Source organism: Strix uralensis, chromosome 1, assembly GCF_047716275.1.
Source record: "Strix uralensis isolate ZFMK-TIS-50842 chromosome 1, bStrUra1, whole genome shotgun sequence".
In the NCBI taxonomy this organism is placed as follows: Eukaryota; Metazoa; Chordata; class Aves; order Strigiformes; family Strigidae; genus Strix; species Strix uralensis.
The window spans coordinates 66,044,456-66,062,564 of NC_133972.1; the positions used below are offsets into that span (position 1 = coordinate 66,044,456).

An 18,109-nucleotide genomic window follows, 5' to 3' on the forward strand; every position below is an offset into this window, starting at 1 on the left:
TACCCCACTTAATGCCAGAGCTGCACAAGGGTCAATTATCAGCCAGCAGAACGTTGAAGCTATTCAAAGGGAATATTAAATGACAAACAAGTCATTATTCACACCACCAAGAGGCTGGTTCTAAAGCAATGATTATTTTTCCAGAAATGTTCCAGTGTGGTCTTTACATTTATGGTGCCTTGATAACGAAAAGATGGTCCATAAAAAAATCTGACTTTTTTTCCAGCTTTACACACAAAAAAAAATCCACACAAAAATGAGGATAAACAGAAACAACATTTGGAAGTTCAAGGATGAGCCTAATCCTGACTTGGTTCTGACAGAAAACCTCTGTGAAAATACTAGCTAAGGCAGCTGTGCAGTATACAACAGAGGTTGTATACTCTCCTGAAAAAGGCCAAGAGCATTGCTGCTGCCTCTCCTGCACCCCTGAAATGCCATTTCCTCATGCTGTGGAAACCTTCCCATAGATACAAAGTGAAACTACTTCCACTAAGCTGGCAGGGGATTCTTTTCTACACACAAACAGCCATCATATCTTTAATGACCTGTTATGTGTCCCTTCAAGAAAACAAAGGGTATTGCTTAGTGACACATGAGCACATGAGCCATTAAAACCCTTTAAGACAGACTTGAGTTGGCATGAAATTTGATTGCCCCCAAGAGAACTACTACAATTCGCTAAAGAAGATCTTCAAAGACACATGTTTTATGGTCATTGTCAAGCTCTTGTGGAAAAAGCAACAGTTTTAGCCAGATTTTTCCACATCATCTTCTGGCATTTTACAGTCCTTGGTATTAAGCCAAGAACAGAGAAGCCAAATTTTTTTTTAAAAAGCAAGAAAACACTTGGGTTTTTTTCAGCTTTGAATTCCTTTTCATTAGGGTGCCAGGAAAATCAAGTCTTCCTAAAGACAGGCCTAAGATGTAGCAACAGTCCTCTGTGTTATCATCCAGAACTTGATTCTCTTTCCTGTCTCAACTAATTTAAACAGGGATCCTGGAAAATATTATGACATCAAATTAAGCATTAGTGATAAGAAGTTTTCAAACTCTCTCTCCAAAAAAAAAAAAACAAACAAAAGAAAAGCTGTTTCTCCAGTGTCTGAGAGAATAAATCCAGAAATAGGAAAGTTTGCCTGGCTCTGTGTTAACTATGCGGTAATTTGAAAGTGCTCTGAATATTCCCAGTTATTTTGTCAACTAGAACAAGTGAGTAATGTAATTCAGCTCTGAGCAATGACACTGTACAAATCAAGCTGCACCCACTCTTCCCTTTTCAAAGCCGTACACGGACATTATAGGAGTAGCTCTGTCCAAAATAGAAGTAATTTAAAGTTTCTCACAAGTGCAGCCAACATGTAAATAAGTTAAAATATCAATAGATTGGCTGGTTACCAACAAGCCATCAGCACCACGAAGGCCTCCAAGCTGCAAGTGAGAAAAAGGTCAAGGAACCAGACTTGAGAGTGAAGTTGCAATTCTCACGACAAAGCTAGTGGAAATGATTGGGCTCAGGGGACTTCTCTAGCTCAAAGCTTATCCTAGGATTACAGAACAAGATGAAGAAACATTTGTTAACATGACCTGAGAAGCATCTTTTCAGATCCATCATCTTGCTGCACCCTCTGCAAGTCTGCCGATGAACACCAAGCTGTGTGGTGCAATCGACACATTGGAGGGAAGGGATGCCATCCAGAGGCACCTGGACAGGCTTGAGAGGTGGGCCGGTACGAACCTCATGAAATTCAGCAAGGCCAAGTGCAATGTCTTGCATATGGGTTGAGGCAATCCCATGCAAAAATACTGGCTGGACAAAGAGTGCACTGAGAGCAGCCCTGCGGAGGAGGACTTAGGGGCTAGTGGACGGAAACCTGACTGAGCCAGCAATGTGCACTCGCAGCTGAGAAAGCCAACCATGTCCTGGGCTGCCTCAATAGAAGTGTGGCCAGCAGGTTGAGGGAGGTGATTCTCCCCCTCTACTCCGCTCTCCTGAGACCCCACCTGCAGTGCTGCGTCCAGCTCTGGGGCCCCCAACATCAGAAGGACATGGACCTGCTCGAGCAGGTCCAGAGGAGGCCACGAAGATGATCAGGGGGCTGGAGCACCTCCCCTGTGAGGACAGGCTGAGAGAGTTGGGGTTGTTCAGCCTGGAGAAGAGAAGGCTGTGGGGAGACCTTATAGTGGCCTTCCAGTACTTAAAGGGGGCTACAGGAAAGATATGGAGGGACTCTTTATCAGGGAGTGTAGTGATAGGATGAGGGGTAACGGTGGTAATGGTTTTAAACTGAAAGAGGGTAGATTTAGATTAGATACAAGGAAGAAACTCTTTAACACAAGGGAGGTGAAACACTGGAACAGGTTGCCCAGAGAAGCTGTGGGTGCCTCCTTCCTGGAAGCGTCCAAGGCCAGGCTGGACGGGGCTTTGAGCAACCTGGTCTAGTGGAAGATGTACCTGCCCGTGGCAGGGGGGTTGGAACTAGTGATCTTTAAGGTCCCTTCCAACCCAAACCATTCTATATGATATGATTTGACAAGATGACAGTGAAATTTCTTTCCCAGAAGTTTAGGATGGTTTCAACTACTACATCTGCACTTTTGTCTTTCGTTAATGTCTGAAGTCATACGCTCCAGTTTTCAAATACTCAAGTGAGTCATTCAGCAAACACATACAAAATAACTCTATGAAATACTGTCAAAAATACAAAATAGGAGAGGGAAAAGAAGGTAGCACAGTCATGCAGTTAGGTGTTACTACTGATGTACATAACACGAGAAGCTATTTCTGAGCTGAATGAATCGCAGTTAAATACTGTTATTCAAATATCTCGATTCACAAGTGGGAAGCTTAGGAGGTAAACAAGAGAAAGGGTATTACAGGAAGTTTTTATGTTGCCTTTTAGGGTAAGGAAATTGGCCCGCTCACCTCCACTAAGTAACTTCATCACCAGCCAAAGCTCATCTTTCACCACGAACGATGTGTAGTAAGATACAATGTTGGGGTGATGGCACTGACTCATGGCTTGAATTTCTTTCTGTAGAGAAAAACAAAGCATTAGCAGTTGGACCCAGTGATTATTATTCCTTGGGCACAGAAGTTATATTCCTCAAGACACAATGTTGAAAGAAGGTGCAAAGAAAAAGGATACCTAGAAGCTAAACATCAAAAATCCAGAAATATTAACACTCAACCTGCATCATGCTAGGGCCCAAAGGTATTTTAGGGTGTTCTTCGTCTATCTAGAAGAAAGAAAAAAGTTAACCAAAAACCCCTTGGCAAGGGCAATACAGCAGTTGTAACGAAAACACCTGCGTGCAGCTACAACAGAATATTCCTGAAAATTCACACCAGTTTGTTACCCAAGAAGTTCATGCTGACACCTCCTTCTAGTGAGACATTACACAACAGATACTTAATCAGTTGAAGACTATAATTTGGATGAGAAAGGGACATATTTGCCTCTGTGGAAGAAAAGGACTCTTATTCCTAATATTTCTTCCCAACAGGAAAGCAGATAGCTTAGCTCAGTGAGGTTGAAGGCACAAAGGACAGTTATATCTTTTGTCATACTGGAAGAAGGGGGAAACCAGTTTGAGATCAGAAAGTGGTTAGCTACTATAGATGGAATACAATACGAAATATGCTCGGATATTAAATTGGTTTAGTTTTGCTGTGCTTATTCTTAGATTTGGTTATGGGTTAAGGCTTGAGGTTTTCCAGGTTATGGGGGAAACACCAACACAGAAAACATCAACTGATTTTTCATTATGCAAGCACAAATCACCAGTTTGGACAGAAGGCCACAGTTTCTTGACTGTCCACAGACAAAAGCCATCCATTAAGCCAAGCCTGGCACCCTGCACTACACCCAGGTGGGGCTTTGTGCTTCAGACAAGTCCCCCACCTGTCAAGTTGTACCCTCCAGCATCATCTACACCGCTCATCCCCTAATATCCTCAACTTCTGCTCTCAGCTAAGACATTTCCTTCAGTGAACATGTGATGTCGCTTACTTTTCAAAGGTTTAATTACTGCTTGCTGTCAGCCCCCTCCCCATGACGCTAACTCAGCTGAGCACCACAATCCCAAACATACAAGGAAGGAGGAGAGCAAGGGCTCTTCACACCCTGACCCTCTCCTCCCTCTAAGCACAAGACCTCCCTGGTACCAAAGTACAAGAGAAAGCTCTGAGAAGCATTCACCCGTGTCTAGGATGCCCCATGGATGCAGCATGTTCTTCTCCTGCTCATGTACAAAGCTCTGCTTGTGACTGAGTATAGCGTAAAGGCATGCTGCTTCCCCTTTGGCAAGGGTTTAGTTGGCAATCAGAGCTACAAAGAAACATGCTAATGTTGATTTATCCACTTTAATACTGCTTTTCAGGGAGTAGGTGCATTTGAGGAATTAAACACAACTGGCTCCCTTTCTGCTTCCCCAGAAGAGGCACCAACTTTCCAGGAAGCTCCAATAAACAGATTAAAAAAGAATCCTTCTAAACAGGAAAGGATATTTGAAGAGTGAGGAGTAGGCTATTCATCTCAGTATAGCCTACTCATTGACTAAAAACCACTCTGTGAAAATAAATACAGCCTGAAACAATATCCTCTGCTTACTCTGACAGCTGCAGCTCCCTTCCTTGCAAACACTCACTTGTATCAAGCTATTTTTCAAAAAGGAAATAAATCAGAACCTTTGGAGTTTTCTTAATACCTTCTAGTTAGGTTTCTTCACAATGCAGGAAAACCCCTCAGGCAAAGCTGGCAACAAAAATGTTCTTTTTACTTCCCTGCCTCAAATTTCTACAGGGGACGGATGGGAATTGGGGTCCTGGATAACACAGGTTAGACTCACTGACTAGTTTGTGCCCTGGCATATTCCTTGCACAAAACCCAGCTGGTTGGAAAGCTCTGGGCTGCTGTCTGTAAACTATGTGCAACACTTTTGATCCATGAAATCTTTCCAAAACCGGTTGAGCTCAGAGTTTTGAACTCATTTGCTTACCCTAGGATCGTTTTAGACTTCCTCAGAGCACTGGACTGAGCCCCTAGTTAAGAGATCCATAAACCTGACAATCTTGGTCCCTGAGCATGAAATTAGCATTCAGCCTAAAGCTTTAAATTAATTTTAAAGATTTTTTTTTTTCTTTTAAACATGCAAGCAAAGACAGGTGCCTAACTTCTCTCCCTGACAATTAAAAAAACCACACATGCAGAAGTGGCATGAGAGGAAACAAAGGTGGAAAGAAGCAAGCAGGATGCTGACTGGTTAATCATCCCATCAGCCAGACTTGCCCCAAGTCCACCAGTCTCAGAGATGATGTAGAGGAGCTGCTTTTATCTTTTCTTAGCTAGAACACTTAAAATATTTTGAACCAGCTCCCTTGGAGATCAAGAGAGAGTACAAGAAATATACACAAAACATTGCATATTTTATATATATTAGTGTATCCCACTGGAATTCAGGAGACAGTGAGACAAAGCCTGGATGAAGTTTACTTAAGAGCCTAGACCTGGATCAGATCTTTGCCATTCAAGCAGCTCTGTACTACAGCATTTTGCAGGCATTCTGTGACACTTAGTTATGATTTTATTATTTTCCAAGAACTTCCTCTCTTGTTCATTACCACAGTCTGCTCCCCAGGCTGGGAAGCACATTGTAAAAAAAAAAAAACAAAACAACAAAATAGCTCAAGTCTGTCATATGCTTTGGTGCACAAAGAGGGAAAATAAATAATCACAAAGCTGATCTATTCAATTAAACACCTCCATCAGCTAGTGGATGCGTAACACAGGCAGATTAAACCATTTCTCAGAGTGTAGCACAGCTCTGAATAATTAATTGCATCACAGCCCATGGTTTCCAGTGTTTTTACATTATTACCAGTAAGAAAGAACAACAGTCAGGCAAACTTTACCTCTCACCCACAGACCCCCAACCTCATTTTTAATAGTTTTCTAGGCTAATCTCACACCGGTTACATCAAAGTTGTGTTCCTCTTCACCCGCACAGAGGGTACTAACATCCTAGAGGCTCAATGCATACAACTGTTTTAACTGATTGTGGCAAATCACAGTGGGCTTTGCAGTTAAAATGCTTCCTCACATAATTAAAACCAAGCCAGTTGTCATACATACAACAGTCTGTGCTACAGCAGTACAAATGCTGAAGTACAAGGGCTGAAGAGCTGTAGTTAAGGCAGGAATCTCAGTCAAGGATCACTGGGGAGCTCTGCTCAAAAGCATACTTAGAGAAAAAGGGAGCAGGAGCAGATAAAATGCAGCAACAGCCCTTCTGTGTGCAGTAAGCACAGCTTTAATACTATTTCCAAAGTTTTTCAGAGTCTGCCACTCTTCAAACACGACAAAGTCATAGCAGGCAAAGACTTCCTCTCCCTACCTCCTCCCTAAAAAGACTGCTATCCCCAAATTACACAAAGAAGTAACCGAGTTACAACTGTGCTCCCCTCATTGTTGCTAGCATTGAAACTATATTGGAAGGCTCCTTATAAAAATCTGTGATTTCTACACCTCTGTAACAATGTCAGTGCTAAACATCAGAATTTATTTGGGCTGCTACATGCAAGTTTCAAGCTGAAAATGTTGCTTTATTCCCACTCTGCCAACAGGCATGGGTCACTTGATACAGACCCCTCAAACCATCCGCAGATCCAGTGGATGGTAGACAGCTCTTACATCCAGTTGCTTACGCACCGACACCCCTCACAGTAGATGGCTTCAGTTACAAGCCTTACTGCCAAGTCCCCATTTCAGGATCCATAAATTACACTGCCTTCTGCTCAGCTATGGAGAATGAATTACCGATAAAAACGTGTCTAGACACAGGCAATGGCTTGGAGATGGTTACATGCTCACCCTGGGCTAAATATTAAAAATATCTGCACTGTCAAATACCAAAAGCAAACAGACTGAGATTAGCTATAAAGGCCTCCGTGTCTTCCATTAAGGGTTCTGATGAATGTTTTCAGTACTTCTGTGGGCAATAAAAGAAGCATTTCAAGGCTTCTGAAATGCTAATAAAACTGCTGTGAAGTATAATTTAGAATCATAAGAAACGTATTAGTCTCCTGTAAGTCAGACACACTTCTGGAGATCTGCTATTTTGGAAGTGCATTTATTTGCCCACTGACATACAACTGAAGTTGAGTTAATAGGAGCCGAGATACAACCTTACCTGTTTTGTATTTCAGCTACTAGCTGAATTTTCTTACTGGTATTTTCTGTTCACATCATCACCTTTTACTCTGAGTTTATCTGCCCCTGAGGCATGTTTCAAAGACACTTGCTCTCAAATACAAGGATGAAAACCGTGCTTTGTTTAGTTTTACTTCCTACATATTGACATGGACTCAAGAGATACAACACAGCAGCAGTCTGCTTTTATGTGGCTACCTGCAACTTCAGAGGAATCCAGAAAGCTGTTAACTTGGCTACCCTATTAAAAGGCAATCAGAACCATAACAGAACTGGGGAGGGAAAGCACACCCTGGGGGGAAAATAAAAGCAGGTCAGATGGGATCTCCCCTTTGAATATACCAACGCTCCAACTGTGGCTGGCAAAGAACTTAACTCTCAGCTGAAATCTCAAGGTGTAAGGCTTAGCTCCTCCTCACCCTTTGAAAGCAGAATTAGGAGTTCTAGTCCTACAGGCAGCTGTAACTGTTCAAATTTTGTTCCAAGTGGAATTCTAACAGTTTAACAAAAAGGGTGTAAAACTGATACTATTAATTCATTCCCCTTTTTAAACATCAGCATAAAAAAACCCTTATGTTCCCCTACCACAACCAACTTGAGGCTTTTTCTGAAGATGGGGAAGAGCACAGAGCTCAATCAGCCATTCTGATCCAACTTCCATGTCCAGATTATCCAATTCAACTCCTTAGCTCAAGATGTGGATACAGGAGATAGACTGGCAGAATTAAGAAGGGGTTAGATTAGCCCATCTAGAGCAACAGCGGAAAAGAAACAACTCTGAAAGGGATAAAAAGTTTTCATGCATAAATTAATCTTAGGTGACAGGAACAAACCACCCCCGTGCCAAGTCTCTCGGCAGTTGCCCATTTCAATGGTTATTCCTCAGCATCCATCAGTGGTCTTTCCCTCTTTCAAGGTCTGCAGTATTAGTGACAACGTACTGAAGGAAGCAGACGTTTAAAACTTATGGTGTAGAGATTCACATGTGCCCATTTTTAATTGGTTTCAGCCATAAAGTGAATGGTCAAGTGACTGACTCATCTAGCAGATACAAGCAAAACCGGCTTTACCCACTTTGCTAACTAACATATCACTGACCTTTACGCTTGTTCAGATCAATACTCAGCGTTTACAGTTCGGCAATACCTTAAATTTGTGATTCATACAGTCAGTTGCAAACTCTGTAAAATTATTTACATGCACTCTCATGCTCATCCAATCCAAGTGAAGGAAGACATTCTACACTAAGGATTTCACCTACCTTAATCTTGATGTTCATTATGAACTTTACCAAAAAACACCCCCACCACCTTCAACCAGCACAGTAATTAAGATTTCTGTTGTTGCTGCTTTGAGAAACAATACAACCAAGCTGTACACAGTTTAGGTTTAAGTCTTCTGCAAAGCTGCAATCCCATCATGCAACAAAACACATAACATGGCATATCAGATAACCGTGCAGAAGCCACATATTATACATCAGACTCTCTGGGATTGACACTTGGGGACTTTTGCCCCTGGGGCAAGTGTAAAGGTCCTCAGGACTGAAAATGGAATTATAATGGCAATTCCCATAGGTGACAAGCACGGATGAAACATCTATACCCCTTCTACAGCAGTCTGCTGCCTTGTTCCCAACTACCTTATAGTCTGGTTAATTCACTTGTAGGAACTACTCTGTCAGATCAAAGTCAGTTCAGTATCCTGTCTAAGTCTTCAAAAGAAAGTGTATAACCCTGTAACAAGCAGTTAAACAATCATCTGCCCAGAGGGAAGACTTCTGACTAAGCCTGGGCAGTTAACAGTTGGCTTATGCTTTAGGCCAGGGGAGTTCATAATCCTTTTTTTAAATCCTATCTAATTTAACCTTCTCAACTACAGGTTGATTTATTTAATCTCACACAATGTTTGATCTCCATATTATTGGCAGCAAGTTCCCCAGGTTAATTCCATGAAATTCAAAAGGACGTTTATTTTTATTGCAGTCAAACTTGTTCCCTCAGCTTCCTTAACTGCCCTCTGACCATAGCAGTGGAAGAATACCACCTTCATTTCACTCCTTTATTGTGTAGACCTGTCAGGCCCAGTCCTATCAGTCTGTAGACTAGGAAGAGTTTGGAGTCTCCTAGGAGCAGCAACACCACATCTCCCATACTCCTTCCTGAGCCCATCTCCTGTTGGATCACCTTAGGAACTAAAGAAGCAGCAGTTCCCTCCAGCTGGAAAAGCCCAATGTGAAACACCCCATAGCTTATGTTCCCCTCTCTGTCATTCAACATTCCTACTAACTGCTAAACAGACAACCCACACCAACTGCTACTCAAAGAAAGCATGGAGGGAAGAAAATCCATGTGGATGAAAGCAAGCTAACTCAGCTTTAATTGCATGAAAATGAAGCAGATTTTGCTGGACAGATGGGAGATTTAAAGCCTTTTAGAACAGTAATTCTTTAAAACAAGAAAAAAGCTTGAGGCATGGTTATTTTGAGGCAGATGTTATACCACTGTGTTTCAAGGATTGGCAACAGCAGCAACACAACCAGCATCCCACAAAGGAAAGGAGAGGTAAGAGCAAAAACACGGCAATGAACAGTGTCCAGCTGTGAAATACACCGCATGAGCCGACTGTTTTCAAGCACACACCAAATGCTGTATAAGTTTGTTAACTACTGTGGGTTGCAAGACAAGTAAGGAGTGGAACTTCAGTAACAAATCAAAAAGTCCAAGACCAATTGTAGACAGCTCTGTATTTGATGATCTATCCCTATATTCCACTTCCAGCCACACAAGCAAGCAAGAATCATTATAAACTATACTGTACTTCCCTTCCAGCTGAACCCCACATGCAGTCTAGGAAAGAGCTGGGAGCATTCAAAAATGTGCAGGGAGAAAGATAAAGATCAAGCACTGAAATAAATTCCTGACATCACATAATTCAGTAGCTGGGCTAGAAAAAGCCACATCTCTGCACTGCATTACTCCTGCATGTCTATATTTTTTACAGCAATTCGCTTTTCTGCTGAAGAGCTGAATGCCCTAGACTTGGTTTGCTTGTAATGCAACAAAACTGGTCCTTCCTACATTTCCATACCCTGTAGCAGCAATTAATCCATTGCATTAACCTAGAATGTCATGCAGTGTTTGCAAAGGATGCAGGTTATCTCTGATCACCCACACAGCTCAAGTGCATGTTGAGATACAAGGATGAAGATCAATACCTTCAACAAGCCAAGTCATACCTCTTAATCACTCTAAGCATGGCATCTCCACAAGCTAGGAGGTGGTCCCAGGCTCATTGGCCTCTGGGTACCTGCTGCTATAGAAGCTTAAAGCAAGCTGAAGACTCCATTCAGCTAGTGATAGAGCTACTTACTGTGCATTTCCTAACCCCACTCCAAACTAACCTTCCTCTTCTCCATCCCAAGAAACAGAGGAAGCACCAGCCACCAAGTGACATGGACACTGAAAGAGCCTTAGAAGAAATAAGTCATGCTTATCGATGGCAGAACTGTTTGCTCTCTCCCCACCCTCTTCCCAAGCAACATGACAGGGTTTTTCCCTCTTTGCTAGGCAGATTCTAGGAATAAACAACCTTGCCTCAGTAGAGAAGTCTATGGGGCTGAAGCACTGTAGAAAAAAAAATTAAAAAATAATTTAAGCACAATTTTCCCTTTTCTATCCCACTGCCTGATGACTGGGCAGTGCTGTAACATGAGAGCATTGTCCTGACCCCAGGCGATACATCAAAGTTTACCATAAGCTGACTTTTGTGCTCAGACACCTTCAGCACAATAGGATAATGGATCTAATAAAAGCCCAAGCTCATGCTTTTAACTGCATTGGGGGAGAGGAGTAAGCAAGGAGGGGGCATAACATACCCCAGTATGAACTCATCGTATTTGTCTTTGCACTTGCTTCTAAAAACTACTGTAAGCTGCAAGGACTTACATTTATGTTTTTTGAAAGAAAAAAAAAAAACAAAGCAATCATGCAATAACAAGTAGTTGCTCAAAAAAGGTAATTAAACTGATCAGGGAAACTGCCATGAAGGGAGACTACAAGACTGAAAAACTTGAGAATATTTACTTTGGTGAAGAAGCAAACATGGAGAACAAGATAAAAAGTAGGGAAGGTAAGAGGCACAGAGCAGGGAAATCAGGAACTTCCATACTTTCGGCCCTCACACTGGGAAACAACATCTGATAAACTGACAAATTCAGAACAAATCCAGGGAAAACACTTATTCACACAACAGATCTACCTGGGTGACCACTGCCCCAGGAAGTTGCTACAGCTCAGAACCATCATTTTCCCTCCTTCACCTCCCCATGATTTTAAAATGAATATCTATAGTTGCAAGCCTACAGATGGACCCACACTAGATTCGGTCACAAAACTGGAAGCTTAGGAGAGCTGACAACAGCAATTCATTGCAGGCCTACCCACAACAAGAAAAATCATTGTGAAGAATAGGTCTGCCAGAGATTTAAAATACGCAATTAGAAGTACTTATCTAAAATTACATGCCAAGCCTCTGCAACAGATCTTTCCGAACCTAACCGTTTTAGCTGGAATTGGCAATTACTCAAAGACTAACAATCTCAGTTACTACATCACGACAATACAGTTAGGAATACAACTGAAGCAGAGTAGTATGGACAAGCCACATAAAAGACTTTGAAAGAATCCCAAGGATTGGTATCAGGACAAAAAGACCGACTGTGAAAACAGAAGAGATCCCAAACTCCTACAGTAGCATGAGACACAGAGGATTTGAACACAAGACATCTTAAGAGACCTACACAAAACCCTTCACAGGTGCACTAAAATATGACAGCTTGGATGGAGCTTTCCTCTTTACAAGAGCAGATTTGTAGATATCTATAATGATAAAATATCGTTAGTCACTAGATGGAAACTGGAACTGTGGTCCAAGTGACTTGAAGATTGAACAAGTGTAGCCAGGACTCCTGAATTCTGTCTCTGTTCTATTTCCTAATTGCAATCAAACAAGTGCCTGAGGTAACACTACGGAAGCTGTCAAAATGCAAGTGGAAAGACAGACAGGTAGGATTAAAAAAATCCTAGAGTTGCTTTAAAAAGAAAGGTGGTACAAGGCCTTATCTCCCCACTTTTCTTCAAACCCTGCCAGCCAATATTTACCATGGAAAAGTTTTACCCAAGAGAGCTTTCTCACCTTTAGTGGAGACACCTCAGTGTTCACAGGACTGCCTATTTCTGTCTGGCTTAAATCCAGGGACCTTCCACACGCGAGGTGAACGTGACAGCTGCTGCACTACAGAAGCACCAGCTCACACACACGGAAAGGAGAAAATGAAGAAGCCCATGAACATACAAGCCGTATGAGAAAAAGGAAGTTTTGGTTACCACAGCTACCTGCTGTTGTTTTCCATTGAGAAAACCTTGAGAAGAGGCACACAGCAGAAGAAAGTTATAGAGCTACAGCTCCAACGGACTCTACCTCCTGTCCTGAACTCAGAATTAGTGGGGGCTTCCATATGGCAGCCTGCAATACATCAGAGTGATCCCTTAGCTGGCATCAGTACCAGAAAGACATTAGGAACAAGAGCTAATTCATTCAGTTTTTCTCTTTACAGGTGAAGGGGAAAAAAAAACAAACCAAAACACGCCCCCCCCCAAAAAAAGGTAAAGAACTGCAGGAAAGGAAAGGAGGAAAGGAAAGCAAAACCATTTCCTTAAATTTTAAAGATTCGGGAAGCACATAGTTCTGGATCCCCTTCAAACTGCAAAGCTCTTGTAGGTACAGCTGAGCTTCACACTTGCACAGTAACTCTGTATAATCCCTCATTTTGAACAAAGTGCTTATCTCTAAGCAAATAGTCTGAAGTTCTCCAACAGTTGTTCTTTTTAACATTTTAAGTAGCATACCACAACCAGGACAACTGAACTGCCTCTAGTGAAATTAGTCAAGTCTCCTCACCACCTCAAGAAAGGTTGTTTAAGGCACTTAAACACAGAGATTATGCCAACTGAAATACAACGCTCCAGACAATTTTGATTCATACCAGGAGTTCATCCATGCTCGTCTGACACTTCTCAAGATTGATCCGTTTAATTGCCACCTTCTCCTTCTTTGGAGCGCAGAAGGCTGCCTGCACCACTGCAGTCGCTCCACTCCCTGTGGGTGAAAAAGATAGTTAGCAACATCTTACAGGAAAGGAAGGGACGTCAGACAACAAAATTACGAGTGCCAGTTAGTAAAGGCAGCAGTGCCAGGTGAAAACCCAGTGAAGGCAACTGCACAGGCCCTCCCTGTTCCAGGCCTGTGCAACTCAGTGGGTCAGCTCAGCTGCAACATCGAAGTGCTGCGCTAACTGAACAAAAACAAGTGGATCTTTATGATCCCTTACAGGGATCATTACAGCTCTGCAGACAAAAAAAAACACCTCCAGACTGCAGCTTACTTAGAGCAGTCATTCTTCACCTGTGCTTTTAAAAGAAAGGCCACCAAGGTCAAAGAGACTTTTAACCTGATGTGTTCACCCAAAGTGTCAAAACAAGCCACACTCTCTACTACCAACACTAATGAGATTTTTCAAATATTTTTGCGTACTAATTGCTGTTCTTGTCTCTCCTCATTTTATGCAAAGACACGACATAGGCTTCATTCAAGCCTGTTCAGCTCCAGTTCTCATGTAGTAGCACACCTCCTCAGTGTCTGGGTTGAAAACCACAGCCAGAGAATGTTTAAATTCCAATAGGGAAAAAATATCACATTTTAATGTACAGTTGCTCAAACTTCTAGAAGTAGGGCTAAAAGTTCTGGATTTAAACTGCTCAACAATATCACATCCTTTGGTATCAAAAAGAGTTTGCAACGGTGAGACTTAAAATCTAGTTGATGTTAAGCTCGTGTTTGTTGGCCTCCAGAAATAGTTGCAACATTCAGATCTCATCAGTAGGACACCTTGTTACTTTACTTTCTACCTTCATCTTGGTTCCCCACACTTATACTCTTTGCTAGAAAGGAATAAATTCCAACTAACAAAAAAGGAGGTAGGAGAGGTGGAAAATAGCTCAAGAACTTCCTATTGCCAATATCTAAAAAAAATGCTATTAAAAATAAACCCACAGCTATTTTGTTCATTATCCCAGGCATGACTCTTGAGCCCGTTTGGGCTGATGAGGGAGACGAGAACAGCTATTCTGTATTTAGGAATAACACACCTATTTTACAAGATTCTCCTATTCTTAATGCTATAGAAACGACTTCCAGATTCTGCAATACAGGTCAAGCACATTTTTGCAAACTATTTTTTTTTCCTAGTACGTTCAGATAACTGGGGGCAAAAGCGTTCAATCTCATCTTCAAACAAAGGCTACTGAATCTCCCTACAACCACCATCCAGAGCCTTCTTGCAGCAAGTTGCGCCAAGTCAGTCAATTGGAATAAAGTGACAGGTGGGGGAAAGACCTTGAAATCCAGCCCTGAAAGATACAGGAAAAACTGCTCCATCCAAAGTCACACTGAAATAAGTTACAAAGCCCTAAACTGTGGGACACTGCTCCTCTCATCTTCAGCCAGTACCCGCTACAGTGGACCTACAGGAGTTTCACTTCACTTTATATGGCATTGCAAGTGTACCCTGGACAACAGCATCAGCTTACCAGTTGATTCCCTGCACTGAAGAGTTTACATTTTAACAGCAGAAGGCAGCAATGTGTGGAATACAAAACAGCAAAGTTGCTAAAGCTGTACTATTTCATGAAGCAAGTGGGTTTTTAAGAAGTTCAAGACTGAGGCCATTTATTATTTGCACGCATAGTACTCTTCAGAGACTATTCATAGCACAAGGCAAAACAAAGTTACCAGAAGCTTAGGTGGAAGAAAAGGATAGCAATAGGGGCAAGAATATTTACAAGGGACTCTGAAAACAAAGTTTGGGAGCCATAAGCAGGGTCCCGAGCAAAAGATAGAGATGATGGAAGAGTCTAGGCAGACATTTAACAAAAAGCACTCAGAAAAAGCAAGGAGAGGAAGTTCTGACATCTGAGATTGGCTGGACTGCCAGGAGCAAGGCTGAAATACGCAACAGTAAGCAAGGGACAAACATCCCAAAAGTCATCCTCCACATACACTCTCTGCAGTCACTTTGCCCAGCAGGTAGCAGTTGCAGGACTCCAACACTAAAGCAGCAGCTCCAGCACAGACGCATTCCCACTCACTGGGAAGCCTGGGTTGCACTGACCAGCTCCTCTCCACCCAGCACCTGCTTCCCTAAACTTTTCTGCTGTTTCTTTGGGGGGAAAAAAAGGTGAAAACACACAAAACACACAAAGTGACTCAAGATAAAGACAGCAGAGTGTACAGAAGTGGTGACAAAAGGCAGGAGAAGTGAGTTTGCATTTCCTAGCATTGCTGGTCTCCCTACAGCAATAGCCTTTTGGAAGTCAGAACCAAAAAAACCCAACCCAAACACTTGTGCCTGTATCATTCCTTTGGAAAGAGTAAGATCCCAGAAGAAACACTGCTGCTGACACATTCAAAGCACCAGTATTATGATTTCTTTCTTTGGATGTCTTGGTGCGTAGTAATAGACACAACGCTCTTCCTTCTTTAGTTACTTTTGCAGTGCATATTTCCATCTCTAAAGCTACCGGCACAGTCCTCATCAACACAAGAGTATCAGTGCTCAAAGACTCTTTTTGGGTATCTTGGACGCTCAATGGCTTCAGCCCACACCTGCTTCCCCCCCACAACATGACGTACTGGGATTTCTGTGCCAGTTAAACCCAGTTGGTGTAAGCATGACTGGCAGGGACACTTCTTACAATTGAGACATGATACCACTACTGTAGACCAAATCTTTCACACAACAGTCCAGGGTTTTATAGAAGTGACTACACAAAGAATGGCTTTGTGTTTTATGTTTTTTAAGATGTTACTACCAGAAACAATAGAAACATACTAATTAAAAGCAGGACCATGCATGTTACAGCTCCTTCCCACTCCTTGAGCTTGACTGATCAATGCTCATTAGGACTTCAGGGCAAAAACTGCTTTTCACTAAATGTTTGGACAATGCCCCAGCCTACAGGGACCTGAAGTGTTATGAGTGTATGGCATTATTTGAACATTAATAAAATCCCAAACTAAATCCTTCTGGGCACATGGCAGGGAATCATCCGAACTCAAGACTCCTCCCATTTAATTCCCTGCTGCTCCTACTTTTCTGGCAGCTCTCTTCAGTTCGATTACCACCTGCTCTCCCCACTCCCCCCTCTCCCACTAATTCGTCATTTCTTTCAGCTCCTCTGTAGCACTTAATTATAGAGAAACAATGAAATCTCAAAAGCGTATCAAGCAAGGATTAAGCCAAGCTGCAGCACGATGTGCCACAAGCAAGCTGCTCTTTGGTAGCAGCAGCAGTGTGCCATGCTTCTGGGACCAAACAAAGACTGGTTTCCATGCTTCTTTGAAGAGTACAGGAAACATAGCAACACGGCCACTTCAGGCTTTGCAGCCATACAATTAGCTGATGAAATTTCAGGGTGGCGAGAGAAGGAAAGGAGAGAAGTGGAGCAAGGATACTAAACACATTGCTAAGTAAAAACAGGCATAGATAGAGATGATGACACCAACAGAGAGAAAAAGAAAAAGCCTAGAAAGGAAGTTTTTTTTAAAGTTTAGGAGCAGGCAAGGGAAAGGTGGGGAGAAAAGTGATTTCCCTGGCTGCTATGAACCACCTTCAATAAGGAAAAAAAAAACCACAATGGCAGTTTGTGCTAGGGTAGCACAACTTAGACAAATCAACTCTCCCAGCAGACACAAATCTGCTGTTATCAGAGCCAACTGCACTCCCACGTGCTGCTCAGCTGCAATGCTGTGGGCAGTACTGGGTTAATGTTCTTGTGCTCAGTTCATGCTTGCTCCCCACCTCAAGACTCTCTGATCAAGGTCAGTGCTGAGGCTCTTCCCTCCGCCTCCCTCAAAATCAGCTTTCGGAGAAAATTCACTCCCTAGTTAATCTCTTCCAGCATAACAGCTTAGCAAAACAATGAAAACTGGGCACAGCCAAAGGCTTGCTGCTTTATTCCTGAAAAGCAGGAGATCATTTTGTTGAGGACTGGGGGGAGGAAAGAGACCCCAACTGGGTATTAGGATCTGTTTAATACCCCCTGCTTTCGCCTCTGTAGGCTCTCAGATGCAGTTCCAACCCTCAGGATAGCAGCTGCAAAATTCCTGCATAAGGGGGTCACAACCTGCTTTAGGAAACAGTGCCTAAGGAGAAAACATACCCTTTCTAACCCTTGCTGCTTGCACGTTTCTATGATTAAACAGCTCTTTCTGAAATAAAACCAACCTCTGAAAGGATGAAAACAACCCAAACCAAAAACTCCCCAAGCACTCAGTTACTGAAGACTGATTTTCCAGGTTATCTCCTCCTATATTCCCTGGATCCAAGCTCCCTGTACCTTCAGCATCCAGAGCTCCAGCCTGAACTTCTCCTTAAACTGAGACAAACTCCCCACAGAAGTCCACTGACAGCCTTCAAGGGAGGTTGAATGCCTTTTCTGCAGTCACTTGCTGTCACATAACATACAAAGCTTGCTTTTTTTAGAAAAAAAAAGAAAAACAAACCCTCTGAGATATCTGTTAAAGTTAATGGAAACCAATGATTTCAAAGCTATTTGGAGGAGCAGAAAGGCAGGGGACTGACCTGAGGACACAGCATGTTCATACACACTTTGTTTCCAAAGATAAGTGAATCTTTGCAACCACATAAGGACATAGCAGCTCTCCCAGTAAGACTGGGTTGAATTGCACTGATGTCTCCTCCCAGGCGAAAGCAATTGAAGCCAGAGGTCCTTTTGGCAGAGATATCTGCTTAAGCAATGGGAACAGTCATGCCAAAT

At 42.5% G+C, this 18,109-nt stretch overlaps 1 protein-coding gene across 2 annotated transcripts in view; it reads right to left on the bottom strand.

Moving 5' to 3' along the window:
• OXSR1 (oxidative stress responsive kinase 1) overlaps nt 1–18,109 on the bottom strand; it is a 92,312-nt gene that overhangs the window by 59,312 nt on the left and 14,891 nt on the right. The window contains exons 1-3 of one of the 2 annotated variants that reach the window (XM_074869430.1): nt 17,669–17,755; nt 13,258–13,370; nt 2,927–3,035 (exon numbers count right to left, since the gene is read on the bottom strand). In XM_074869430.1, the coding sequence (XP_074725531.1) occupies nt 2,927–3,035; nt 13,258–13,272 (124 nt within the window). In that variant the 5' untranslated portion in view covers nt 13,273–13,370; nt 17,669–17,755. Of the gene's footprint in view, nt 1–2,926; nt 3,036–13,257; nt 13,371–17,668; nt 17,756–18,109 lie in introns of those variants that run through there. The other variant, XM_074869422.1, reaches the window with a different exon arrangement.